The sequence below is a fragment of the Gadus morhua genome, chromosome 5, assembly GCF_902167405.1.
Source record: "Gadus morhua chromosome 5, gadMor3.0, whole genome shotgun sequence".
NCBI lineage: Eukaryota > Metazoa > Chordata > Actinopteri > Gadiformes > Gadidae > Gadus > Gadus morhua.
Window position 1 is genome coordinate 20,214,699 of NC_044052.1, and position 27,500 is coordinate 20,242,198.

Here is a 27,500-nt window from a genome sequence, read left to right on the forward strand (position 1 = left end):
TGTCGGCTGCGTGTCTGTGTCTGTGTTGAGCATGTACTTGTGTGTCGTGTTCTGCTCAGTGCGTCCGTGTGTGTGTTTTTGTGTGCGTGTGTGTTTGTGTCCTCGGAGGTGTGTGTGCTTGAGTGTGTGTTTGTGTCCTCAGCGGTGGTTGCGTGCGTGTGTCTAACATAGCGAGGACATGCTGCTTAGCTTCAGGCCGGTTCTGCTTCGGCCCTCGCTTCACGGACCCCCCGCCCCCTCCCCCCCTCCCCCCCCCCTCCCCCATGAGCTTCTGTTAGAGAGAGACCGCCTCCCCCGTCTCCCTCCTCAAAGTCTGCCTCCCCTGGGTTCTGGACCCGGTCCTGGTCTGGGGGTTCTGAACCCTACCGGATCCGAACAGAGGCAAGAGAATGGTCTCGTCGCAGAGAATGGATTTCCTGTCTGTTGGGTTCTAGTCCTCCCCTCTCCTCCTCCACCTCCTACCCCCCCCGCCCCCCCCCCACTGCTTTCTCTCTCTCTCTCTCTCTCTCTCTCTCTCTCTCTCTCTCTCTCTCTCTCTCTCTCTCTCTCTCTCTCTCTCTCTCTCTCTCTCTCTCTCTTATCTATCTTATCTCTCTCCTCTCTCTCCTCCCTTCCTCTCTCCGCTCCCGGGTCCCAACCTGCTCTTTACAACTCCCTGAACCCCGGAGGGATGTAACGTCCCTCGGACCGGACTGATCTGAACCGACGTCTCCGTCAGAGAGAGAGAGAGAGAGAGAGAGAGAGAGAGAGAGAGAGAGAGAGAGAGAGAGAGAGAGAGAGAGAGAGAGAGAGAGAGAGAGAGAGAGAGAGAGAGAGAGAGAGAGAGAGAGAGAGAGAGAGAGAGAGAGAGAGAGAGAGAGAGAGAGAGAGAGAGAGAGAGAGAGAGAGAGAGAGAGAGAGAGAGAGAGACCGAGAGAGACCGAGAGAGAGACCGAGAGACCGAGAGACCGAGAGACCATGTCCTGGTCTAAACTCCATCTATTTAGAGAGAGATGCTTCATTAGTCCCAAGATGATCTTGATCCGTCCTGACGGGGGATACAGAGATGAGATGGAGGCTGCAGGGGTCAATGCACCCGCTGGCTATCAACAAAAAGGAAATCCAACTTTACTTTTTATTTGAAGCGAGAAAAACGCCTAATAAACCGTGAAAGATGATTGGAGCCACAGCGCCGTGATTGTCAGGGAGGGCAGTGGCCAGGGGAGATTGGATCAGTGATCTAGTCTCTAGAGGTAATTGAGTCTGCAGAGGGTGGGGTCTTCTGGATCAAGATGATGTTTCACTAATCCACTCATCGCCCCTCTGTCTCATTCTCTGTCTGTCTTTTTTTACCCCTCTCTTTCTCTCTCTCCCTCCCTCTCCCGAGTGAGAGGGAGTGGGAGAGAGAGAGAGCGAGAGAAAGAGGGAGAGAGTGCAGAAGAGAAAAAGGGAAGGTTATTGATTTGGAAAATACAGGAAAACAGAGGAAGGGTTGATGTCAACGTTTCAGAGGAGGAGAGAGGGAGTGAAGTGTTTAGAGGCGAGAGAGGGAGTTAAGTGTTTTGAGGGGAGAGAGAGAGAGGGAGCTAAATGTTAAGAGGGGAGGGATCGAGGGAGAGAGAGGGGAGAAGGAGAGAGAAGTAGTTGAGAGGGGGAGAGATTTAGTGTTGATGGGAGAGGAGGAGAGGAGGAGAGATACATAGTGTTGAGGGGAGATACAGGGAGAGACTGAGGGAGTTATAGTGTTTAGAGGAGAGACAGGGAGAGAGAGAGGGAGTTATAGTGTTTAGAAGAGAGGCAGGGAGAGAGAGAGAGAGAGGGAGTTATAGTGTTTAGAGGGGAGAGAGGGATCCAGTATTAACATTTGCCCATGGGCCCAGAACCCCACAAGGTTTTCGCACCGGACAGCAACCCTAACTCTCTCTGCTGTCGTTCTTTTAATCAAGTCAGGGTGTTAGTAATGACCATCGTTGTGGTTACGGCCTCCACGGGGGGGGGGGGGGGGGGGGGGGGGGGGGGGGTTGAGGGACAGGCTGAGGCTCCGTCTCCTGTCCTTAATTAAAGCTAAGGTGAGGATGGACAGCCCAGGGTCTTCTCGGGGCGTCGCTCAGGGCAACCACTGACCCAGCATCAGTACCGCAGGTGGTTTCTAGTATAAAGCCCTTAACTTTAGTAGTTAACTAGTTGGTTAGTAATAGTTGGTTGGTACGTTAGTTAGTTTGTTAGCAAACTGAGTTGGTTGGCTGCATTCTTTTTGCTGACGATCCCTAAGGGAGAGAGAATCCATGACGGTTGCTAGGATACAAGGGGGGGGGGGGGGGGGCTTGCATCAGTGTTGATACTCATCTACCCCCCCCCCATCTGTCTCTCCCTCCCTCTCTCAGTGTGTCTGTAATGCACTTACTCTTCCCGTCTCTCTCTCCCTCTCTCATTACAACCCCCCCCCCCCCCCCCCCCCCCCCCCCCCCGCCGTCTCTCTGTGATGCTGATGAGAGGAGGGGAGGGGGGAGGGGAGGGGAGGGGAGGGGGGGTGACCGGTGCTGCAGTGATGTAATGTGGGAGCAGAGCTCAGCTGACAAATCACAATAGCCCTCAGAGAGAGAGAGAGAGAGAGAGAGAGAGAGAGAGAGAGAGAGAGAGAGAGAGAGAGAGAGAGAGAGAGAGAGAGAGAGAGAGAGAGAGAGAGAGAGAGAGAGAGAGAGAGAGAGAGAGAGAGAGAGAGAGAGAGAGAGAGAGAGAGAGCGCTGCAGAGAGCAGGGCTGAAAGGACGGAGAGAGAGAGAGAGAGAGAGGAGAGAGGTAGAGCGAGCTTGGCATCAGAGGAGAGGGAGAGAAAGGGATAGAGAGAGGGGAGAGAGCGTGAGAGAGAGGGAGGCGTCCGTGGCGGGGCTCAGATTCTTCGGTCGGAGGAGCGGCGAGGAGGAGGACGACGCGCTACGCGGATTATGAGAGCACAGCCGGCAGGAAGGACATTAGCAGAAGAGAGACGGGGGAGAGGAGAGAGAGACGAGAAGGAGCTGGGCTGGATGACGATCGGCCATTTGCACTGCTGCTGCAGCTTCCCTGTCTGTCTGTCTGTCTGTCTGTTTGTCTGGCGGGCCGTTTGTCTGTCCGTCTGACTCTCTGTGTGCGTGACAGCTTGTCTGCCGGTCTGTTTGTCTGACAGCCTGTCTGTCTGCCCGGCTGCCTGTCTGTCTGTCTGTCTGTCTGTGTGCTAGGTCCTCTTCGGGGGGTCTCTCTGTGTTAACTTCTGAACGCTTTCCTCATCACCTCGGGGTGTGTGTGTGTGCGCGTGCGTGTGTGTGTGTGTGTTTACGTGTGTGTGTGATCGTCTCCTTCCTCTCCTGCCACTATGATGAGGCAGACCCCTGCACCGAGGAAGGTACTGAAGACCACCTGACATCTGGGGGGGGGGTTACATCGTCCTGGTTGTTATTGTTATTGTGATGATCCATATTTGATGTTTCCATCGGACTTCCTCCTCTGGTCTCATCTGGAAGTGTCCCGTTGTGCTTTCCTCCATTAACTCCTCAGTCATTCTTCCACTGTTCATTTCTCTCTTATTCGTTCTTTAGTTTTGTTTCGCTCTTTCGGTCGTTCCTTCGTTCTTTTCGTTCTGTCCTCTCTGTGTTTCTACGTCGACTAAATGCAACCGGACCTCACTCAAATTTGCCGCCATGCTGTGCCATCTCTTCGGGGCTTTTATTTTGAAGTGCCGTGTCGATGGCAGTGGGCGTCGAAGCGCCTCGGTGCCTGCCTGTTCATCACCATCCAGTGGCTGCCTGTTCATCACCATCCAGTGGCTGCCTGTTTGGGTTCAGCGGTGACCTCTGTCTCGGGTCACAGGCTTTGTGCTGGTGTCATCGTCCTGCTCCAGACCGCAGGGTTGATGGAGCTACACCAGAGAGGTGGTGCTGACGGAGCTACACCACAGAGCGGTTGGTGATGGAGTTACACCACAGTGTTGGTGGTGATGGGGTTAAACCACAGAGGTGGTGGTGGTGATGGAGTCACACTGTCGAGGTGGTGGTGATGGGGTTAAACCCCAGAGGTGGTGGTGGTGATGGAGTTACACTGTCGAGGTGGTGGTGATGGAGTTACACCACAGAGTTGGTGGTGATGGGGTTAAACCACAGAGGTGGTGGTGGTGATGGAGTCACACTGTCGAGGTGGTGGTGATGGGGCTAAACCACAGAGGTGGTGCTGACAAGAGTTACACCACAGAGGTGGTGCTGACGGAGTTACGGTGCGTGGTGCAGAGTGGGACGCTGTCAGTGCCGTCTGTCATTGTAGCTCGTAGCTGCGGCTAACTGTCTGCTAAAGGACGCCGGTCCAGCAGAGAATGCTAACAATGCTCCAGCGAACGTCGTTTCACGGTGTTCAACGCGCAGGGGGCTCGGTGAACTGAGCAGTTCAACCCCAGGCATGCTAAATAGATCGCAGAGAGAAAGAGGACAAAATGTTCTGATAAAGACTGCCCTAGTGCCGAGAATACCCAGCCCTTATTTACTCTGCAGATTGTATATAAAATATATACGACAGTTTACCTTTAGTCACGCCTGAGCAAGAGGCCCAGAGCCCCCCATCTCTGGGGATACAACCCTCTGTTAGTCCACTGAATAGTCTGAACGCTGTGGGGTGTACACTGGGGTGAGAGCCTTCATAAACAGTTGTACCCCAGCAGCAGCACTGGGACGCAGACTGACCCAGTAAGACAGTCCTGCCTTCCACTCCTCTCCCGAGCAGGACAGAACTGGGTCTGTCTGGGGGGGCCGGGGGGGGGGGGGGGGGGGGGGGGGGTGTCTGTGTTCTGCTGAAATACGACCACAATGCAGCCGCTGTCGCAATCGCCGGTCAACGGGTGCAACCCCCCCCCCCCCCCCTCCGGCAGAGAGGCAGCGGTCATGTGACTAGGGTGGCCAGGTCACATGGGAGGGTGAGGTAGAGTAGAGTTCAGAGGGAGGAGAGAGGGAGAGTAGAGATGAGATGGGTTTAGAGGGAGGGACAGGAGAGGGGGGAGAGAGAGGGAGAGGTAAGATGATAGGGGGGAGAGGGGATGGTAGAGATGGGAGAGGGGAGAGAGAGGGATGGGAGAGGGGGGAGAGAGGGATAGGAGGGGGGAGAGAGAGAGAGAGAGGTAAGATGAGTGGGGGGACAGATAGGCAGAGTAGAGATGGGAGGAGGAAGAGGGCGGGAGAGTAGAGGGGAGATCTCGATGCCAGGTGTCACACGCAGGGTGTGATCACGCCTATTCCATGTGACTCGTTGCCCTTTCCTGTTTAAGCTCTGACCTTCTCACCATCCACGGTCGATTGCTTTAGTTCTTGTTGTGAGATGGGCAAGTCGACGACTAGACAGGAAAGGATGGAAACGTCCACTTCCTGCTGCTCTTTCTGTATTAAACACCTCGGCAAGGAAACCGTTGACGTTTCAAGTTGTGGAAATGGGAGGGAAATATCAGTCAACGGTTTGCTGAATCGACCGGTGGTTGAAGGATGTGACTCCCTCCAGACCTGGGGGGATGTAGCCTGGTTAGACTCAGTGGTATCCACGTGTCAAAGTGAGGGGGACAGGATCACCACCGAGTGTGGACATCAGGTTGGACAGGAACTGGGAGGTGAAGAGATTCTCAGCGTGGGCTTGGCAAAGTGGTCGACCTCGCTGGCTGAACAGGCATTGTCTGCCATAGTGCACTTTTATTGTGGTAATACTCATTAAAGTTGATGTGAGGTCCTAGTGGGATACTCCCCCAGTCTTTTAGGGTTCATTCCGAGGTTAATCATGCTGTTGGTATTGAGTGTATGGTGATAGTCGCTGTCCTGCTCCATTGTCTTCTTAACCAAATCACCTCATCGCTCTTCCGCTGCAGAACAAAGAGTGTGCTTTATTTTTCCTCCCTCCCTGTGTTCATCTGCATCTCATTGGCTGCGTCTGATTGGACATTACCTCCAATCGCCCTATCACTGTCATAGAGGATGTCATCCAGTCATCTTTACCTGTGTGCTGATGTTTCTTCTTCTATGGTTCACTAACCTTGACTGTGTCTCTCTTTCTCTCCCTCTTTCCGGTCTTACCTCTCCCCCCCCTCCATTCTCTCCGCTTCTGGAACCCCTCCTAATTTCCCCTTCCTACTCCTTCTCCTCCTCCTCCTCCTTCCCCTTCCTCCTCCTCCTCCTCCTCCTCCTCCTCCTCCTCCTCCTCCTCCTCCTCCTCCTCCTCCTCCTCCTACCCCTCCTCCTCCTCCTCCTCCTTCTCAGACTACGGTCAGAAGAACTAAGGTGAGCTCCATTTTGTTCTCCTCTACAAACATTCAGCTGCCCAGACCTGAGGTGTGTGTGCGTGCGTGAGTGCGTGTGTGTGTGCGTGCGTGCGTGTGTGTGTGTGTGCGCGTGTGTGTGTGCAATCGCTCGCATGTAAATTGTCAGGCTGGGGACAGTTATCCTGTTGTTAATTCATTTCCATGTTAAGACCATTTCACACGAATAACATCGCTACTCTGTTTTCTAGAGTTTCATCCATGTTTGTAGTTTTAGCATCTCCGTTTCGAGTTTCTAGAGAGGGAGGGGTCTAACCCTCCTGCATCATTAGGAGGGAGATTTATGGTCCCATGGGCTGCTGTGTAGGAATCAAATGACGTCCCGGTCCTTTTGGGATGCAGTTCTGCGGAACAGCTTGAGGTTCCGCAGTTCCGCGGTGCAGCGCGTTGAGTTCTTTGTCTCTATTGGCGGACGGCAGTTGTTTTTTAGGTTCTTTGTCCATTTCACGTGAGACTGCGGCTACCAGGACCATGGGGTCGTGCTCCGACAAGGTCCATCCTATCGCCTCGTCCTGCTTGATCTGGCACCGGTCAGGTCTGGTCTGGTCTAGTCTAGGCTAGCCTAGTCTAGGCTGGTTTGGTCTAGCTTAGGCTGGTTTGGTCCAGTCCTGGTCCAGCTCTGGTCCAGTTCCGATCTGGTCTAGTCTAGTCTAGTCTGATCTGGTTTGGGCCAGTTCTGTTCTGGTCTAGTCTAGTCTAGTCTGATCTGGTTTGGACCAGTTCTGTTCTGGTCTAGACTTGTCCAGCCCGGTCCAGTTCTGGTCCAGTTCTGTTCTGGTCTAGTCTAGTCTGGTCCAGTTCTGGCCCAGTTCCGTTCTGGTCTAGTCTGGTCCAGTTCTGGCCCAGTTCCGTTCTGGTCTAGTCTAGTCTAGTCTAGTCTGGTCCAGTTCTGGCCCAGTTCCGTTCTGGTCTAGTCTAGTCCAGTCTGGTCCAGTTCTGGCCCAGTTCCGTTCTGGTCTAGTCTAGTCCAGTCTGGTCCAGTTCTGGCCCAGTTCCGTTCTGATCTGATCTGGTCTAGTCTAGTCCAGCCCGGTCCAGTCGTGTTCCAGCCAGTTCCTTCCGGTCCAGTCCGGAGCGCTCCGGTCCGTCCTCCAGTGAGTCCTGACCGTGTTCTCTGTCCCCCCGTCTCCCCAGCCGCCGAGCCGTGCGGCGGCGGCGGCGGGCGCGGCGGGGGCTAAGGGGGGTCCGTCGGGGTCGGCCTCGGCCTCGGCCGGGGAGATGAGCAGCAGCGAGCCCAGCACCCCCGCCCAGACCCCCCTGGCCGCGCCCCTCATCCCCACCCTGCTCTCCCCCGGAGCCCTGCCCCCCCCGGGACCCACCAAGGTCAGCAACCCCGCCCGCCGTCGCGCCAACTTTATTTAAACTGTGGTAACATCACAGAGTGATGGGACGACAAATACATGTCTCTCTCTCTCTCTCTCTCTCTCTCTCGCTCTCTCTCGCTCTCTCTCGCTCTCGCTTTCTCCCTCTCTCTCTCTCTCTCTCTCTCTCTCTCTCTCTCTCTCTCTCTCTCTCTCTGTCTCTGTCTCTGTCTCTGTCTTTGTCTCTCTCTGTCTTTGTCTCTCTCTCTCTCTCTCTCTCTCTCTCTCTCTCTCTCTCTCTCTCTCTCTCTCTCTCTCTCTCTCTCTCTCTCTCTCTCTCTCTCTCTCTCTCTCTCCCCCTCTCCTGTCATAACCACTCTTTACCCGATGTTCTCCCCAGGAGGGCGTTGCCGTGGAAACGCAGGTGAAGAGATAGCGGTAGCGTCTTTGGTTTGACGCGTTAAGTCTCACCCCGCTTCCTAACACGTCTGAAGCAGCGGCAAAGTGTGATGTTAGTGTGTTAGTTAGTATGAACAAAGTGTGTAGCTGTAAGTGTGTACAAAGTGCGTAGCTGTTAGTGTTTACAAAGTGTGTAGCTGTTAGGGTGAACAAAGTGTGTAGCTGTAAGTGTGTACAAAGTGTGTTGTTCTTAGTGTGTACAAAGTGTGTCGTTCTTGGTGCTTGATGAGGTTGGATCTCATAATTGGTTTGATCTAACTTGGTTTTTCACAAGATGAGCACGTTAAATATTCAGTGTATACATTTATATAAGATACATTCTGCTGAGCTGGTATGGTGTGTGTGTCTATGCAGAGTCTGTGTTTGTGTGTGTGTGTGTGTGTGTATGCAGAGTGTGTGTGTGTGTGCAGAGTGTGTGTGTGTCTGTGCGCGCGTGTGTTTGCCAGCGTGTGCTCAGAGCGTGTGCGCTTGTGTGTCCACCACCCCGCGGTTCGTCCTAACGCCGCCCGGCCTCACGCCCACCCTGACCCCCCACCCGTGACCTCTGACCCCACCCAGGAGGAGGAGTCTCTGCGGGGGCAGGTCAAGGACCTGCAGGAGAAGCTGGAGACGCTGATGATGAAGCGGGCGGAGGACAAGGCCAAGCTGAAGGAGCTGGAGAAGCACAAGATCCAGCTGGAGCAGCTGCAGGAGTGGAGGAGCAAGATGCAGGAGCAGCAGGCCGACCTTCAGAGGCAGCTCAAGGACGCCAAGAAGGTCAGGGGGAGCAGGGGGAGGAGGAGGAGAGAGGAGGGGAGAGAGGGGGGTGAGAGGAGGGAGGAGGAGGGGGAGGAGGTGGAGGAGGAGAGAGGGGGGAGAGAGAGAGGGGGTGAGAGAGGAGGAGGAGGAGGTGGAGGAGAGAGGAGGGAGGTGGAGGAGAGAGGAGGGAGGAGGAGAGAGAGGGGTGAGAGAGGAGGGAGGAGGAGGTGGAGGAGAGAGGAGGGATGAGGGTGGGAGATGGGTGGAGAAGATGGTGGTGGAGGGGATGATGGAGGGAGGAGGAGAGGGGAGGTTAAGAGGTGGAGCTGGAGGATGGAGGTGTTGGAGGAGGAAGTGATCATAGCGGGAAAAGAGGGAGGGAGAGGAGGGAGGGAGAGGAGGGAGGGAGGGAGGAATGAAGGGATGGATTGATGGACGGAGAGACCTCCAGATCTCCCCGCCACGTGACCCAGCTCCTCCGTTGCCTCACGCGGGGCGGGGGGTCGTCCTCTCTCTGCAGGAGGCCAAGGAGGCGCAGGAGGCCAAGGAGCGCTACGTGGAGGAGATGTCGGACACGGCGGACGCCATCGAGATGGCCACGCTGGACAAGGAGATGGCGGAGGAGCGGGCCGAGTCCCTGCAGATGGAGGCCGACTCCCTGAAGGAGAAGGTGGACGAGCTGTCCATGGACCTGGAGCTCCTCAAGCACGAGATCGAGGAGAAAGGTGCGGCTCCTGGGGGGGGCACTGGTCCCCGGTGGGCCCCTCCCAGGGGGGTTCCACGAGGTGTGAGGGCGTGGTCAAACGCTGCCCACGTCACTCTCGCTGGCGCCAGGCTGCGAGCCAATAGGAAGCCACCGCTCTGGAATAGCGGTTTCAGCCGGAAGTGGCAGACATCATGTTTTTCACACAGAATATGTCTGCCGAATATCAACTTTATACGTTTTGTTAAAAATTACACCAATCGGTTATCCCAGTGGTTCTCAAACTTTTTACCATGAGTACCACCTTAGAAATGATTTGGCTCTCCAAGTACCACCAGAATTAAAATAAAGTAGCGTAGGCCAGTAACTACATAGAGATTACACAGAAGGCATTAATATTAATGATTTATTGTTCATATGACTGAAGCAACTAATGTAAACTCATGTATTGTATTTAAAAAACTTACAACGTGACAATACTAACAACTGATCTGCATCAAAATATAGGCCTACCCAGCAAATGGGGATATAAAATACCAGTCAGTCTAGTGACGTTTAACAAGTGTAAATTGTACTGCATCAAAACACGAATATTAAAATACTGGAGTCAAACAACATAAGCAAATTGCCTTGTATAAACCATTTACAGAGATAAATTGAACATTGAAAATTATGAAAAGTAGGCCCTACTGTGATATTTTCGAGTAATGCATTTAAATGGAATGTAGGCTACTTATAAGAAGAAGAAAAAAAATAGAATGGAAATGGATAATGACGACCCTGGGCCTATCATGCTTAGTGAGAGGGGTGGGCGTGGCTCTGTGAACAGAGTGCAGCGATGTCTGGGTCGATTGCGGTTAGCTTTAGCCTCAGACTTGGTTCAGCGTCCAACCTGCTTCTATATTTATTCTTAATGCAGGCGAGAGAAGAGAATCCTTTCTCGCATAAATAAGTGGTGGCGAATGGAATTAGAAAGCGCACGGCCTTGTCCGAAAGCGCCGGATATTCGCCTCGTCGCTGCATCCAAAAGTCCAGCAATGTCTGGCCTCTGAAAGTTGACTTCAATGTCTCGTCACAGGACAGTTCAATTAAAAGCTCCTGCTCAAGAGCCGATAGGTTCTCCTCCAGGACGTCATGAGCCTTAACAACAAACGGATTGCGCATCCATGTATTCCCCTGCACAATCGCAGGGAAATATTCAGCGAACTGTTGTCGGAGAGATTTCAGGTGCTCAGCAATGTTGTCCCTGACTTGATCAGCGAGCCTGAGGTCATTGTCAGAGAGAAACGTCTCCAGATTAGGGAACGCAGACACATCACCAGTCCGTATTTTTATCTGGAATAATTCAAGCTTTTTCAGCATCGCACTGATTTTGTCCTGGACATCAAAGGCACTGGTAGAGAGTCCCTGCAGTCCCAAATTCAGCTCATTCATTCGGGAAAAAATGTCAGACAAGTAGGCGAGCTGACTGAGCCACAAAGTGTCATCAAACACACCTGATAAGGGGAAGCTTTTGTCCTGCAAGAACACTTGGACCTCCCTGTGCAACTCAAAAAGCCTCGACAGCACCTTCCCTCTTGAGAGCCATCTCACTTCTGTATGCAACAGAAGTTGGACATGCTCGCTGCCCATCTCATCGCAGAGGACATGGAAAAGGCGAGCATGCATCGGTCTGGATTTAATGAAATTGACTGCTTTGACAGCTGTGTCTAAAACAGCCTTTAGTTCTGCGGGCATTCTCTTCACGGCAAGAGCTTCGCGGTGAATGCTGCAGTGAGTCCATTGCACATCAGGTGCCACCTCCCGGATTCGGGCCACCACTCCGCTGTGGCGACCTGTCATGGCCCTTGCACCGTCTGTGCAGACTCCGACGCACTTTTTCCAATCAAGCCCAGTCTCTTGGAAAAAGGCATTCACGAGCTGAAAGATGTGCTCAGCTGTAGTTCTCGTCTGAAGAGACTGACAGAACAGAAAATCCTCATGAGTTGCTTTTTCATATTCGTATCTGACGAACACAAGCAAATTGGCCAAATCTGCAACATCGGTGGTCTCGTCAAGTTGAATAGAAAAGTAGGGACTGTCTTTAATGCGTTCCACCAGTGTTTGTTTAACATTTTCTGACATCGCTTGTATCCTCCGTGACACTGTGTCATTAGAGAGCGGCACCAAGCTTAACTGTTTCGCAACGTTCTCCCCACACATAATGCTCGTCATCTCTTTTGCGAATGGTAAACATAGCTCTTCAGCAATCGTGTGCGGCTTACCAGCTTTTGCTATAAGAAGGCTGCCACGATAGGAAGCTTCCTGAGCTTTGGCAACGGGTGTAATGCTGTGCCTAATTGTTGATTTTGACTGCTTTAGCTCATCGCGTTTTCTGATGAAAAAGTCAACTGGCTTTTCTTTCAGTGATTGATGCTTGGTGGAAAGATGCCGAGTGAGATGTGATGGCTTCATGCATTCATTGCTGAGAACATCTCCGCACACAACGCACTGTGGTCTTGGTTCATCCTCAGCCCCAGTCCAAGTAAATCCAAGATTAATGTAATTCGAGTGGTATTTCCTTACAGTTTTGCGTCGTTTGCTATCCGGTGCTGAAACCTCACTGCGCAAATCACTGCAAGCACTATTAGCACTAGCGCTAGGATCACCTTGACTGTTGGCAACTTCATTTTGTAACACACTTCTACTCCTTATATTTCCTTGGAGCCAAGATTGCAACGAGTTTGCAGTATTTTTGCTTCCCCCACTCATCATTAAAGCAGTTATAACTATGCCGGTTTAACATGCTTCAAAGAAGAGGCTCGTAGTAACGTCTCTTTTCGGTGCGCACGCACACGAAAAACAACGGCAACATACACACAGAAAGAAATAAGGAGAAATAAAGCCTAGTTTAATTTTAATTCCATTTAGAAACCGTGTGACTGATGTGTTTAGTGTTTGTGTGGCTGGACATTCACGTTTATGTAACGATTACCGATTGCTTAAATTTTTTCGCGCATACTCCACGTACCACTAGATGGCGCTCGCGTACCACCAGTGGTACGCGTACCACAGATTGAGAACCACTGGGTTATCCGACTCTTTGCGAGAAGCAAATGGAGCCGTTTCTAACCAATAAGTTATGGGGAGGTCTTGCACTTTGAGGAACAGGTCACGTCGTGCTCGAGGACTTCATGTCTTGCTTTGTCTCCTTCCTCCGTCAGGCTCCGACGGAGCGGCTTCCAGCTACCACGTCAAACAGCTGGAAGAGCAAAATGGCCGACTGAAAGAAGCACTGGTCAGGTGGGAATCTATCTATCTATCTATCTGTCTGTCTGTCTGTCTGTCTCTGTGGCCGCCTCTGTGTCTTTCTGTCTCTGTGTCCGTCTGTGCGTCTGTCTGTCTGTGTGTGCATGTATTTGTACATGTGTGTGCTTGCGTCTGGGTGTGTACGTGTGTATGTGCGTGTGTTTGTACTTGTGCGTGCCTGAGTCTGCGTACATGCGGGCGTGTCTATGTGCGTGTGTGCCCGTGCGTGTGTAACCCTAACGTCTCCCCCCCCCCCAGGATGCGGGACCTGTCTGCGTCGGAGAAGCAGGAGCATGTGAAGATGCAGAAGCAGGTGGAGAGGAAGAGTGGGGAGCTGGAGGTGCTGCGCGGCCAGAAGGAGAAGCTCCAGGAGGAGGTGAAGGGCGCCGACAAGACCGTGGACGAGCTCAAGGAGCAGGTGAGCGGCCCCGGTCCGGAGGCGGTCGCCATGACGACCGGGGGCATCCCAGAGAGAGATGTCTGAGTCGGATACGTGGGAATGTCTTCAAAGTGTATTTGACATTTACATTTAGGGCATTTGTCAGAAGAGAAAAAACACCAATTTATCGCTGTCGCTACGGTGAGGATGTTCATAGAACCAAGTGACAACACCGACAATCACTAGGTTTAACCATTCCCCGTATACAACAGGGATTGCTAGGATAAGATGCTACACAATGTTAAGTACTATTTTTAAGTGCAAGGAAGTACAACGTACAAGAAGTGCGTAAGAGGGGTGTGTGTTGGGGGGGGGGGGGGGGGGGGGAATAAGAGGGGAGGGTATGCATAGTCTAGGCCAGGGGTCACCAACACAGTGCCCGCAAGGACCACATGAGGCGCCCGCAGGCCTGTTCTAAAAATATCACTACTCATTCTTGCACAACTCTTTCCCATCTTTTTTTCAAGTCATTGTTGATAATTATTGTGAGAAATCATTAACATGACTTAATTAATCAACATGTCTTCCAATAGATGAGAATCATTAATCATTAATAGTAATATATAACTAAACGCAAACTGAGCAAATTTGTTATTTCAGAAGAGAGTATAGAACTGGGTGCCCTTCGTATGACTCAGTACCCATGAAGTAGCTCTCAGGTTCAGAAAGGTTGGTGACCCCTTGTCTAGGCGAACTCTGAGCAAGTGAGCTTTGACTCACTTGCTCAACAATGACTGAAGGTACATTTGAATGGTGGTGATGGAGGACAGGTGGTGGTGGTGTTGGTGGTGGTGTTGATGGTGGTGGTGATGATGGTGGTGGTGGTGATGGTGGTGGTGGTGATGGTGGTGGTGGAGCCAGCGGTGGTGGTGGAGGTGGTTGTGACGGGGGTGGCGGCGGCGGAGACGGCGCTGGTGGTTGTGATGGGGGTTGTGGTGGTGGTGCTAGTTGTGATGGTGTGTCGGCAGGTGGATGCCGCTCTGGGGGCGGAGGAGATGGTGGAGACCCTGACGGAGCGGAACCTGGACCTGGAGGAGAAGGTCCGCGAGCTGAGGGAGACTGTGGTGGACCTGGTGGGTGCACACCTTCATCACACACACCTTCATCACACACACCTTTGTCTACACACACCTTCGTCTTCATCTACACACACTTTCATCTGCACACACCTTCATCACACACACCTTCGTCTACACACACCTTTGTCTACACACACCTTCGACTACACACACCTTCACATTCATCTACACACACCTTCCTCTACACACACAACTTCGTCTACACACACATCCTCGTCTTCAGCTGTACACACATTTGACTTCATCTACACACACCTTCAGCTTCATCTACACACACCATTGTCTTCAGAAACCTTCATCTACACATGTATTTAACATACATTAATTCAGTATCATTGAATTGGTTGGTTGAGTGAGTACATGAGTTTAAATTAAAATATATGCCAGTATTAAACTTTATATTCTAATCTATACATATATATATACTAGCATATACTGAATATATATTTGTTTCATATTGTCATCATAAAATGATTAACATTTGTTAGCTAATGTTTAGCGGTTGTTAGCTAGGTTTTTAACCAATTTAAGCCATTATTTTGGTTTGTTGGCTAATGTTTACCGTTGCCGCACAGATTTTAGAAAGATAACCATAAACAGAACATCAGGTAAGATTTGACAACATTTTAAGTTCAATGGCAAAAAAAGAAAATATTGACATCGAAGGCGTGTCTTCAGCTGACTGACAGTCTCTCCGGCCAATAGGAGGCGATCAACGAGATGAACGACGAGCTGCAGGAGAACGCGCGGGAGACGGAGCTGGAGCTGCGGGAGATGCTGGACCTGGGCGGCTCCCGCGTGCGCGAGGCGGAGAAGAGGGTGGAGGCGGCCCAGGAGACGGTCGCCGACTACCAGCAGACCATCCAGAAGTACCGCGAGCTCACGGCGCACCTGCAGGTACGCTCCGCCGCCAGCAGGGGGAGGTTTTAAATCCTGTAGTCTCGCCTTGTGTCGCCTTGAGGATGGGCTTAGTTATGGTTCCACGTCGACGCAACGCAAGTGGGTTTATGGACCCAAGTACGTCCTTGTGGACCCTCCTCGCCTCCACCGCAACGTGCACCTGACGTGCACCTCCTGAAAATGTTAACCTTGCGTCGAGGCGACGCAGCAGCAAGGGCTGTGATTGGTCCGCTCACTAAAACCTGACGCAAAGCCAAATCAGGTTCACGACTGCATTTCGTTGCGTTGCGTCAAAGTGTGACCATAACTCCACCTTAACGTGTCTGAGTCACTGAAAGTCTGCTAGTATATTGCGCTTCATCTTTTCTTTTTACCGTTTATCTTATAGTGTCTACTTGTCCATCTACCCATCTGTATAACTTCAACTCCCTTTAGCTATCTATTTTCAATAATGAATTTGAATGAACATGAAACGGGACATTTTCAATGTAACCTGTTGATGTAACGTGCTGTGTGACCTGACCTATTGCCGGTGTGTCTGGACAGGAAGTGAACCGGGAGCTGACCAGCCAACAGGAAGCGTCCGCAGAGCTCCAGCAGGATCCGCCCGCCGAGCTCTTCGACTTCAAGATCAAATTCGCGGAAACCAAGGCCTACGCAAAGGTCCGCAGGGCGCAGGACACCCACTTCCTGCCAAATACTGAGCCCAACACAGACATCTAAGAATACCTCAGCTGTGTGTGTGTGTGTTGACCTGTGCCGTGTGTGTGTGTGTGTGTGTGTGTGTGTGTGTGTGTGTGTGTGTGTGTGTGTGTGTGTGTGTGTGTGTGTGTGTGTGTGTGTGTGTGTGTGTGTGTGTGTGTGTGTGTGTGTGTGTGTGTGTGTTGACCTGTGCCATGTGTGTGTGTGTGTGTGTGTGTTGACCTGTGCCGTGTGTGTGTGTGTGTGTGTTGTCCTGTGCCCTGTGTGTGTCCAGGCCATCGAGATGGAGCTGAGGAAGATGGAGGTGTCCCAGGCCAGCCGGCAGGTGTCTCTGCTCACCGCCTTCATGCCCGAGTCCTTCCTGCGGCACGGAGGCGACCACGACTGCATCCTGGTGCTGCTGCTTATCCCCAGGCTCACCTGCAAGGTCAGCCACCACAACAACAACAACAACAACAACAACAATAACATCACAACAACACAACAACACCACAACAACAATAACAAGAACTCCACAACAACACCACAACATCATAAAAACAACATTAACAACAACAACATCACAACAACACCACAACAACAACAACAACAAGACCACAACAACAACAACACCACAACACAACAACAGCATCACAACAACACCACAACAATTACAACAACAACACCACAACAACAATAACAACAACAACATCACAACAATGACAACAACATCACAACAACACCACAACAACAGCACCACAACAACAACAATACCACAACAAAAAAGCAACACAACAACAATAACAACAATATCACAACAACAGCACTATAACAACAACCCAACTCAACAACATTCCAACAACAACACCACAACTACAACACCATAACAACAATACCACACCAACATAATTGTCTGATGTTATGACCTGTATACATGTCTCTCATGGCTGTCCCTCTGTCTGGCTACCTGTCTCTCCACCTCTCTGTCTCTCTACCTGTCTGTCTCTCTACCTGTCCTTCTGTCTCTCTGCCTGTCGGACTGTCTCTCTACCTGTCTGTCTGACCCCCTGTGTGTGTGTGTGTGTGTGTGTGTGTGTGTGTGTGTGCGTGTGCGTGTGTGTGTGTGTCTGTGTGTCCGACCGTGTGTGTGTATGTATGTGTGTGTGTCTGTGTGTCCGACCGTGTGTGTCTGTGTGTCCGACCGTGTGTGTGTGTGTGTGTGTGTGTGTGTGTGTGTGTGTGTGTGTGTGTGTGTGTGTGTGTGTGTGTGCAGGCTGAGCTGGTGGGCAGACAGGCTCTGGAGAAGTTTGACCTGAACGAGGGCAGCCTGGGGCGGACGGGGCTCCGGGGCGCCGTGGGGGAGCAGCTGAGCTTCGCCGCGGGCCTGGTCTACTCTCTGGGCCTGCTGCAGGCCACGCTACACAAGTACCAACAGTACGTACCTCCACCTACACCACCTACACCTCCATCACTCTAACACCATCACCACCACCTTGACTACTCTCTGGGCCTGCTGCAGGCCACGCTACACAAGTACCAACAGTACGTACCTCCACCTACACCACCTACACCTCCATCACTACTATCTCTAACACCATCACCACCACCTTGACTACTCTCTGGGCCTGCTGCAGGCCACGCTACACAAGTACCAACAGTATGAACCTCCCTCCACCTACACCGCCTCTAACACTGCCACGCAGAAAACACAGATAAATTGGTGTGTGTGTGTGTGTGTGTGTGTGTGTGTGTGTGTGTGTGTGTGTGCGTGTGCGTGTGTGCGCGTGTCTGTGTGTGTGTGCACGTGTCTGTGTGCACTTGTGTGTGTGTGTGTGTGTGTGTGTGTGTGTGTGTGTGTGTGTGTGTGTGTGTACCTGTGTGTGTGTGTGTGTGTGTGTACCTGTGTGTGTGTGTGTGCGCGCGCGTGCAGGGCTCTGGGCCAGTGCAGTGTGGAGGTCTACAAGAGGATCGGCTCGCTCTACCAGGAGATGAGCGTTCACGAGCGCTCCCTGGACTTCCTGATCGACCTGCTGCACAAAGACCAGCTGGACGAGACGGTCAACGTGGAGGCACTGACCCGCGCCATCAAATACTACCAGGTACACACATATAAATACACTTTATATAGATAATATACATAATATACATATACAACATAGAGGCTCTGACCCGGGCCATCAAATACTACCAGGTATATTCATTTTCATATATATATACTGTATATACATCATATATTTTGTCCCTCCCAGCACCTGTACAGCATCCACCTGGCGGACCAGAGTGAGGACTGCAGCGTGCAGCTCGCCGACCACATCAAGGTAGGTCACCTCTGGTTCAACTAACCTCTCCCTGAATGACCTGTACCTAGAAACGCAGAAACTAACCCCTACATGAATTACCTGTATCTAGAAACACACAAACTAACCCCTACATTAATGACCTGTATCTAGAAACGCACAAAACTACCTCTCCCTTAATGACCTGTATCTAGAAATACACAAACTAACCTCTACGTTAAGGACCTATATCTAGAAATACACAAACTAACCTCTACGTTGAGGACCTATATCTAGAAATACACAAACTAACCTCTACATTAATGACCTGTATCTAGAAATACACAAACTAAACTCTACCTACAATAACGACCTGCATCCAAAAATAGACAAACTAACCTCTACTTCAATGACCTGTATCTAGAAATAAACAAACTAACCTTGACGACCTGTATCTAGAAATACACAAACTACCCTCTAGCTCAATGACCTGTATCTAGAAACACACAAACTACCCTCTAGCTCAATGACCTGTATCTAGAAACACACAAACTCACACTTTGGATAACCAACAGCTGATATTAATGATAATAAGCGTTGCTCAAGCGGAAAGGCGGCTGAATGGGTCAGAGTGTATGAAAACAGAAGGGATGTTGGCACCGCCCCCCTCCTCCTGTTACATCCATCGTGGCCCCTAGCTGTGTGGCCCCTGGCTGTGTGGCCCTTAGCTGTGTGGCCCCTGGTTGTGGGGCCCCTGGTTGTGTGGCCCCTGGCTGTATGGCCCCTGGCTGTGGCCCCTGGCTGTGTGGCCCCAGTCTGCGTGGCCCCAGTCTGTGTGGCCCCAGTCTGTGTGGCCCCTGGCTGAGTGGCCCCTTGCTGTGTGGCCCCTGGTTGTGTGGCCCCTGGCTGTGTGTAACCCCTGGCTCCCCCCCGGGCCCCCCTCCAGTTCACCCAGAGCGCTCTGGACTGCATGGCGGTGGAGGTGGGCCGTCTGCGGGCCTTCCTGCACGCGGGCCAGGAGAAGACGGACCTGGCCGGCCTGCTGCGCGACCTGGAGACGTCCTGCAGCGACGTGCGCCAGTTCTGCAAGAAGATCCGCCGCCGCATGCCGGGCACCGAGGCCCCGGGGATCCCCGCCGCGCTCTGCTTCGGGCCGCAGGTAACCGTGACGACGAGGTGACGGGGCGAACCCAACCCGTTTCTGGAAACTAACCGTGTCAGGGGTCGGAGGTTAGTGGAGAGACGATGGAGATATTTGCAGATTTTCTTTTATTATTTAAAAATATTAATAATTTGGTCTCGTCTCCCTTCGGTGAGTTTTTTGATCTCAATGGTAATAACAAAAATCAAATAAAAAATAATTTAAAACGTTTTAAAGGAAACCTACTATTAATCACTTAGTTTTGGGCGATGCGCATATGCTGGCAGATGCTGATGGGGAAGGAGACACCATGTAAGACGTTGGGCTCCACAGACTATTTCGGAAGCATCGCATCAATGTACATTTAGATTTACATTTAGGACATTAAGAAGACGCTTTTGTCAGAAGAATGTGAATTAATATATGGCTGTTGGTACGGTAAGGCTGTTCATAGAACCAAGTGCAAAGCACTAACAATCACTAGGTTGACCCATTCCCCGTACGCAATAAAGATAGCTAGAAATGATGTCCGGGAGACGGAGGTAGGAACCTTGATGACGCTGGAGCGTGTTCCCAGGTGTCGGACACGCTGTCGGACTGCAGGAAGCACCTGACCTGGGTGGTGGCGGTGCTGCAGGAGGTGGCGGCGGCGGGCGCCCAGATGATAGCCCCCCTCGGGGAGCAGGAGGGGCTGGCCGCCGTCAAGATGGAGGACGTGGCCTTCAAGGCTGGGGAGCAGGTGAGCTCACCTGTGATTAGCACACCTGTGACAAACACACCTGTAACGCACGCACCTGTGACGAGCATACCTGTTACACACACACCTGTGATGAGCTCACCTGTGATTAGCACACCTATAACAAACACACCTGTAACGCACACACACACCTGTGACGAGATCACCTGTGATTAGCACACCTGTAACAAACACACCTGTAACGCACACACCTGTGACGAGCATGACTGTTACACACACAGACCTGTGACGAGATCACCTGTGATAAGCACACCTATAACAAACACACCTGTAACGCACACACCTGTGACGAGCATACCTGTTACACACACACCTGTGACGAGATCACCTGTGATTAGCACACCTATAACAAACACACCTGTAACGCACACACCTGTGACGAGCATACCTGTTACACACATACCAGTAACTAGAAACCCTGTAACAAGAGAAGACACGCTTGTACTCGAACACCTGTAACATACACACCTGTGATTATCACACCTGTAACACACACCTGTAACCAGCCCACACCTGTAACACACACACCTGTGAAGAGCACAAACCTGTGCGACACACCTGTAACACACGCACTTTGATGAGCACACCTGTTACAAGATCACCTGTAACCCACGTACACCTGTAACACATAACAGGTGTGACACACACTTGTAACAAGCACCCCTGTCACGAGCATGTACACCTGTAACGAGCACACACCTGGTCTCGCACACACGTTACACACACACACCAGTACATACACACCTGTGATACACACACGACCAGGTCAGATGACCTCACCTGGTCACGTGATGACCTCACCTGGTCACGTGATGACCTCACCTTATTAGACGACTCACCTGGTTTCCCGATGACCTTATTTGGTCAGATATTAAATATATTACGCACTTAGTTCTCTAAGGCAGGATGGATCTGGGTCGGAGCAGCTGTGTCCTAACGGTGTTGTGGTTTGTGTTCCAGATCTACGGCACCCAGGGGGCCAGTCCCTACGACTACCTTCGGCAGTCCTGCGGTATTGTCATAGCAACCATGAACAAGATGGCCACCGCCATGCAGGAAGGGGAGTTCGACTCGGAGAAACCCCAGAGTCAGGTGAGGCAGCGACAACTGGGTGGAATTGAGTTTGATCCTAAAAAGTGGATAATGGCACACGTTTATATAAAATAACGCTTACTGGTAAAACCTTGGATTGGAATGGATTCATGCAAAGTTACCCTTTGCATGAATTTGCATAAAATGCAACCTTTCTTAGGTTGCCTTTTAAGATCTGGCTAGGGACTACAGATGGAAATGAGCATTTGCAGCTAACTCTGGCTTATTTACAGCAAGAAACTTGTTTGTCAATCAATGAGCATTGATCCTATCAACTAAATAAATACAATAAAATACACTTCAGAATGCGCCCTACTTGGGTAATGTTGTCAGAGAACTTCAGCACCCGGAATACGTATTTGACGTTTGTTGCATTAAACCAATGCGTGTGTGTGTATGCGTGTGTATGTAGCACACAATGCTATCTAACGCTGCGTGCCGCGTGTGTGTTGGGCGCAGATCGCCCCACCAGTGGAGCTGCGTGCGGCCGCCCTCCGGGCTGAGATCACAGACGCAGAGGGTCTGGGTCTGAAGCTGGAGGACCGGGAGACCAGCATCAAGGAGCTGAAGAAGTCCCTGAAGATCAAGGTGAGGGAGAGAGACTGACCTGGAGTCAGTGAGTAGTCAACATACGGCCCTGGATACAGACCAGGTGAGGGAGAGAGACTGACCTGGAGTCAGATCTTGTCATAACATCCTAGGGGAACGACCCTTGATACAGAGCAGGAGAGCATAGTGCTAGCTCACTCTAGAGCTAGTGGCGCGCTAGCCCACTTTCGATATAACTTTAGCTTTATTTTGCATGCTTTTCTCGAATTTATATTTCAAGTATTTTTCTTTTCTGCCTGGCTCAAACGAGCGGTTGTGAAATCCTGACCTGCCGTCCCTATGAATGATGTTAGCTTCAGGTTGCATGCTGGGAAATGTAGTCTTAACTGGGGTGTGTCATGTAAAGGGGGAGGAGCTGAGCGAGGCCAGCGTGCGTCTCAGCCTGCTGGAGAAGAAGCTGGACAGCTCGTCTAAAGACGCAGACGAACGCGTGGAGAAGATCCAAACCCGGCTGGACGACACCCAGACCCTCCTCAAGAAGAAGGAGAAGTAAGACCACGTCCCGGCCTCTTAGGTTCAGTCATAGTTAGACCACGTCCCGGCCTCTTAGGTTCAGTCATAGTAAGACCACATGCTGATCTATATTAGGTTCAGTCCTAGTTAGACCACGTCCCGGCCTCTTAGGTTCAGTCATAGTAAGACCACATGCTGATCTATATTAGGTTCAGTCCTAGTTAGACCTGATCATGACCTGGTTAAGGTTTAGTCCTAGTATGACCACATCCTGAGTTATGTCAGGCCTAGCCCCAGTGAGACGTGATCAGGACCTAGTTTAAGTTTAGTCCGAGACCAGATCTGAATCATAATGGGTTTGGTCCTAGTGACACACCAGACCCTGAACTAGTTTCAGGATCTGGGATTTTCTGGATCAGGATCTTTCAATTTAGTTTTTCGACGGATAGACGACATTCGATAATGTGATAATAATAACCAGAGTCCAGTGTGCGAGTCTGAACCGGTTGTCGTGGCGACAGGGATTTCGAGGAGACCATGGACGCCCTGCAGGCCGACATCGACCAGCTGGAGGCGGAGAAGGCGGAGCTGAAGCTGAGGATCAGCAGCCAATCGAAGGAGGGCACGCGGGGGACCTCCCCCTCGGGGATCGCCTCGCTGGTGGCGGGGGCGGCAGGAGGTGGGTGGTCCGAGGGGGACGAGTGGTCCGAGGGTGGACACCACAGGACCTGTTCATGTTGGCTCTGTGTGTATAATACCACTGGATACTTTATCCTTACTCACATGGATTATATATGGATAGAGTTCAATAGACTCAACGTGGCTGGATCTACTGACCCTCTCTCTCTCTCTCTCTCTCTCTCTCTCTCTCTCTCTCTCTCTCTCTCTCTCTCTCTCTCTCTCTCTCTCTCTCTCTCTCTCTCTCTCTCTCTCTCTCTCTCTCTCTCTCTCTCTCTCTCGCCCGTTCCATTTAATCTGCAGAGGAGCCTAAAGGTAGTTTCAACATAAGAGTAGACCAATACCTTCTCATTCTAGGACATGGAAACGTAATGTTACCTGTGTGTGTGTGTATGTGTGAATGCGCGTGTGTGTGTGTGCATGCATGCATGCATCTGTGTGTGGGCATGCATCTTTCTTTGTGTTTGTGTATGTGTGTGTGTCGATGTTTGTATGTTATCATATTGACATGTAAATGTGTGTGTTTGGGATAACATTAGTGTGCACATGCATGAGTGTGCACATGCATGTGCCTGTGTTCGTGCACGTTAATGTGCATGTATGATGATAAAAAATGTATGATGACTATATGCTCTGTAAGGTGACCTTGGGTGTCTTGAAAGGCGCCTCTAAATTAAATGTATTATTATTATTATTATGTATATCTGCGCGCGTGTGTGTGTGTGTGAGTTAATGTGTGTGTGTGTGTGTGTGTTAATGTGTACCGCTGTGTGTGTCCACCAGGGGGCGTGGTGCTGGGCGTGCCCGGGGGGGCGGGGCTCCAGGTGATGGACTCCCCGCTGCTGAGCCAGCAGATCCACGCCCAGCGGCTCTGCATCAAGCAGCTGAAGAACGACAACAACAGGCTCAAGGTGCGAGGCTACCGCTAGCAGGCTACTGCTAGCAGGCTACCGCTAGCAGGCTACCGCTAACAGGCTACCGCTAGCAGGCTACCGCTAGGAGGCTACCGCTAGGAGGCTACTGCTAGTAGGCTACCACTAGCAGGCTACTGCTAGCAGGATACCAGCAAGCAGGCTCGAAGCTAGCAGGCTACTGCTAGCAGGCTCGAAGCTAGCAGGCTACTGCTAGCAGGCCAGCGCTAGGCGGTCACCACTAGCAGGCTACCGCTAGGAGCATACCATCTAGCAGGCCACCAGCTGGCAGGCTAACGCTATAAAGCTACCAGCTAGCGTATATATGGCAGGCTACTACTGCCAGGCTAGCTATAGCAGGCTGACCATAGCAGACTACTGCTAACAGGCTACCGCTTGTGGGATAGCTCTAGCAGGCTATTGCTAGCAGCTAGCACCGATGCTAGTACTACTAGTCATCAGGATGCACTTTACGGATCTCCTCTTCGTCTCCCTCCATCCTCCCCCCCAGGCCGAGAGGATGCGGGCCCAGCTGGCCTCCCTCCCCCCCCTGCGCCTGGCCCGTCTCCCCCCCAGGGACGGGGGCCAGCCTGAGGTGGTGTCCAGCGCGCTGTACCGCAAGACGGACCAGCTGCTGGAGACCCTGCTGCAGATGAGCGCCAACGTCAAGGTGGTGGACATCACCGGGCGGTCCCCAGGTACACACCGACAGACAGACAGGTAGACAGACAGACAGGTGGACATCACCGGGCGGTCCCCAGGTACACACCGACCGACAGACAGGTAGACAGACAGACAGGTGGACATCACCGGGCGGTCCCCAGGTACACACCGACAGACAGACAGGTAGACAGACAGACAGGTGGACATCACCGGGCGGTCCCCAGGTACACACCGACCGACAGACAGGTAGACAGACAGACAGGTGGACATCACCGGGCGGTCCCCAGGTACACACCGACAGACAGACAGACAGGTAGACAGACAGACAGGTGGACATCACCGGGCGGTCCCCAGGTACACACCGACAGACAGACAGACAGGTAGACAGACAGACAGGTGGACATCACCGGGCGGTCCCCAGGTACACACCGACCGACAGACAGGTAGGTAGACGGACAGACAGGTAGACAGACAGACAGGTCTCCAGGTACACACCGACAGACAGGTAGACAGACAGGTCCCCAGGTATTGACAGACAGACAGACAAGTAGACAGGTCCCCAGGCACACACTGACAGACAGACAGGTAGACAGACAGGTCCCCAGGTACACAACGACAGACAGACAGGTAGACAGACAGGTCCCCAGGTACACACCGACAGACAGACAGACAGACAGACAGACAGACAGACAGACAGACAGGTCCCCAGGTACTCATTTGTAAGAGAGGTGGACTAAGAGACAGACAGGTCCCCAGGTACACACACTGACAGACAGAGAGACTGACTGACAGACAGACAGGTCGAAGGACTGGTTTAACTTAGGAGTTACAACGCATTGACACTGCACCTGTAAACATGATCTGTGTCATGGCTCCACAGTGACCCCTAGTGGCCAGCTGCTGGAACAGACGGCCAGACTGCAGGCCCTCAGCGACACACTGGACAGACTGAAGGTAACCAGTCTTTGAATGAAGCTCTCCTCTCACCTCCCTCTCCTCTCCTTTCCTCTCACCCCAAGGATGTTTTGCATTGATCCTAAACATGTGTTACTGTCTTTATATTTCTCAATCTCCCGCACTCTGTCTCTCTCAAACTTTCTCTCTGTGTCTGTCTTTCTCTCTCACTCCTCTGTGTCTCTCTCTCGTTCTTTCTCTCTGTCCCTCTCTCTTTCTCTCTGTTTCTGTTTCTGTCTCTCTCTCTCTCTCTGTTTCTGTCTCTCTCTCTCTCTCTCTCTCTCTCTCTCTCTCTCTCTCTCTCACTCTCACTCTCACTCTCACTCTCTCTCTCTCTCTCTCTCTCTCAGGACGAGGTAGCCGACCATGTGGTGAGGCAGCAGCCGGGAGCTCAGGCCTCCTCAGACTTCGCTACCTTCCCCTCCACCTCCTACGTCAAGGTAAGGGTGCCTGGATGGCAGTCCACTAATCTAGATGTCAGTATGGTGGCCCTGAGGGGTCAAAAAGACACCTGCAACTACACAACTAATGGTGAACTAAGTGATTCATTATTATTCATTATGAATGATCATAATTAATAATTAATGCATCACAAAAAGGAGACTATTGAATTAATACAAGACACTAAACAGAATCATCAATCAACCCTTAGTGGTACCAATGACCTTTGACCTTTGACCTGTGCCCCCAGGCGCGGGACCGGCAGGGCGACACGGTGCTGGTGGGCCGGGTCACGGTCCCGTGCCCCCGCGGCCACGAGCAGGTCCACCGCCTGGTCCTGTCCCAGTCCCAGCTCCACAAGGTCCACAGTCTGCTGAAGACCTAGGCCCCGCCCCCGCTCCTGGCCCCGCCCCCCGCTCCCCCCCCCCCACCGCCCAATCGGGCGGGCCGGCTGTCTCCTGTCCTCCAGGTAATCTCACATAGCCCCGCCCATGAGGTCTAGGGGAGCACAGTGATTGGTGGGGGCAAAGGGGGCGTTATACTCATACACAACCAATGAAATGAAGGCGAGTGTGAAAATGGCGACAAGGAGGCGGGAGTTGACCAAAGGCTCCGCCTCTGAAGGTGTTATTTCCGAGTTCGAGCCAATCATATGGCTTCCTCAGGATTTCTGAGGTGAAGAGGCGAGTTCCCCCCTCCCCCCAGAGCCGGTGTGGCCATGAGAGATTACCGTTGGGGAGACGGTGATGCAGACTGGGAAGGCTAATTGTGTCACATGACCTGTTTAAAGCAACACTACTGCATGTCCAACTCTCCTGAACCCCAACCGTACCCGGATTGTACAGCGGACGCCATTTTGTCACCTTCGACTATTTACTTCCTGTCAGCTGATGCAACATTGCAGTGATATTTTAGCGAGCCCCGAATTGGCTTTTGGCTTTGGCGTGCGAGTGCGTTTTATCCTATAAACCAGTGCAGTCTATGAGGCCAAACAATCTGTTAGTCCAGTATGTTTGTTGATGATGATGATGACACTGTTGTTGTTTGTGGTGCTGAAGGCGCGTGACTGTGGTTCTCTCCGTATAATCTGTCGACGTTTCGTACCGCAATTTATAACCTTTCCGAAAGTCAAAGGGAAACCGAGTTTGTGTTAATTCTGGTGGTACAGAACCGTGTTCGCTGGGAAAAAAGATATGCTGTCTAACTCTAAGGGACTTGTGTATGTAACACTAAAGATAACATTTAACGGAACTACGATGTAGATGCATACACATCTATGGGATATATTCTAGGGTTTATTAAGTTATTTAGTATTTATTGCACAGACTGTCGACGCCAGTAAAGTGTTCCCTCCTGCTGTGAAACGCTCGCTATGAATTTGTGTGCGTTTTTGTACGGGACAGCAGAATTGTATTGGCTCCCATCGTGTCAAACTTCACTTCCTGTTTGTTTTGCTCACTTCCTGTCCCAGCCTTGACACCAGAAAGCCTTGTGGTAGAGATCGATCACTGGTCTTTTTGCTTATTTTGACCTCGTCAACGAGCAAAGCGACGTCTTTGCCAAAGAATTTCTTTGAAATCGTTTATTGCAATCAACGGCGATAAGGTTTTAAATAATTTACAAAAGAAAATGTCTTAATTTAA

General features: G+C 51.6%; 1 protein-coding gene across 5 annotated transcripts in view; it reads left to right on the forward strand.

Moving 5' to 3' along the window:
• The window catches only part of dctn1b (dynactin 1b), a 41,624-nt gene that overhangs the window by 13,816 nt on the left and 308 nt on the right, over positions 1 to 27,500 (forward strand). For 3 of the 5 annotated variants that reach the window (XM_030357402.1, XM_030357399.1, XM_030357400.1), the window contains exons 6-31: positions 3,343 to 3,360; positions 6,236 to 6,256; positions 7,429 to 7,617; positions 8,613 to 8,810; positions 9,313 to 9,517; positions 12,699 to 12,777; positions 13,042 to 13,201; positions 14,191 to 14,295; positions 15,007 to 15,198; positions 15,748 to 15,864; positions 16,178 to 16,330; positions 17,156 to 17,316; positions 17,813 to 17,981; positions 18,132 to 18,200; positions 19,105 to 19,317; positions 19,877 to 20,038; positions 21,017 to 21,148; positions 21,608 to 21,736; positions 22,104 to 22,246; positions 22,732 to 22,889; positions 23,192 to 23,203; positions 23,672 to 23,799; positions 24,311 to 24,497; positions 25,343 to 25,416; positions 25,767 to 25,856; positions 26,108 to 27,500. The exon at positions 26,108 to 27,500 is cut by the window's right edge and continues 308 nt beyond it. In XM_030357402.1, the coding sequence (XP_030213262.1) occupies positions 3,343 to 3,360; positions 6,236 to 6,256; positions 7,429 to 7,617; positions 8,613 to 8,810; positions 9,313 to 9,517; positions 12,699 to 12,777; positions 13,042 to 13,201; positions 14,191 to 14,295; positions 15,007 to 15,198; positions 15,748 to 15,864; positions 16,178 to 16,330; positions 17,156 to 17,316; positions 17,813 to 17,981; positions 18,132 to 18,200; positions 19,105 to 19,317; positions 19,877 to 20,038; positions 21,017 to 21,148; positions 21,608 to 21,736; positions 22,104 to 22,246; positions 22,732 to 22,889; positions 23,192 to 23,203; positions 23,672 to 23,799; positions 24,311 to 24,497; positions 25,343 to 25,416; positions 25,767 to 25,856; positions 26,108 to 26,242 (3,399 nt within the window). In that variant the 3' untranslated portion in view covers positions 26,243 to 27,500. The remainder of the gene's footprint in view (positions 1 to 3,342; positions 3,361 to 6,235; positions 6,257 to 7,428; positions 7,618 to 8,612; positions 8,811 to 9,312; positions 9,518 to 12,698; positions 12,778 to 13,041; positions 13,202 to 14,190; positions 14,296 to 15,006; positions 15,199 to 15,747; positions 15,865 to 16,177; positions 16,331 to 17,155; positions 17,317 to 17,812; positions 17,982 to 18,131; positions 18,201 to 19,104; positions 19,318 to 19,876; positions 20,039 to 21,016; positions 21,149 to 21,607; positions 21,737 to 22,103; positions 22,247 to 22,731; positions 22,890 to 23,191; positions 23,204 to 23,671; positions 23,800 to 24,310; positions 24,498 to 25,342; positions 25,417 to 25,766; positions 25,857 to 26,107) is intronic. The other 2 variants (XM_030357401.1, XM_030357403.1) reach the window with 1 other exon arrangement.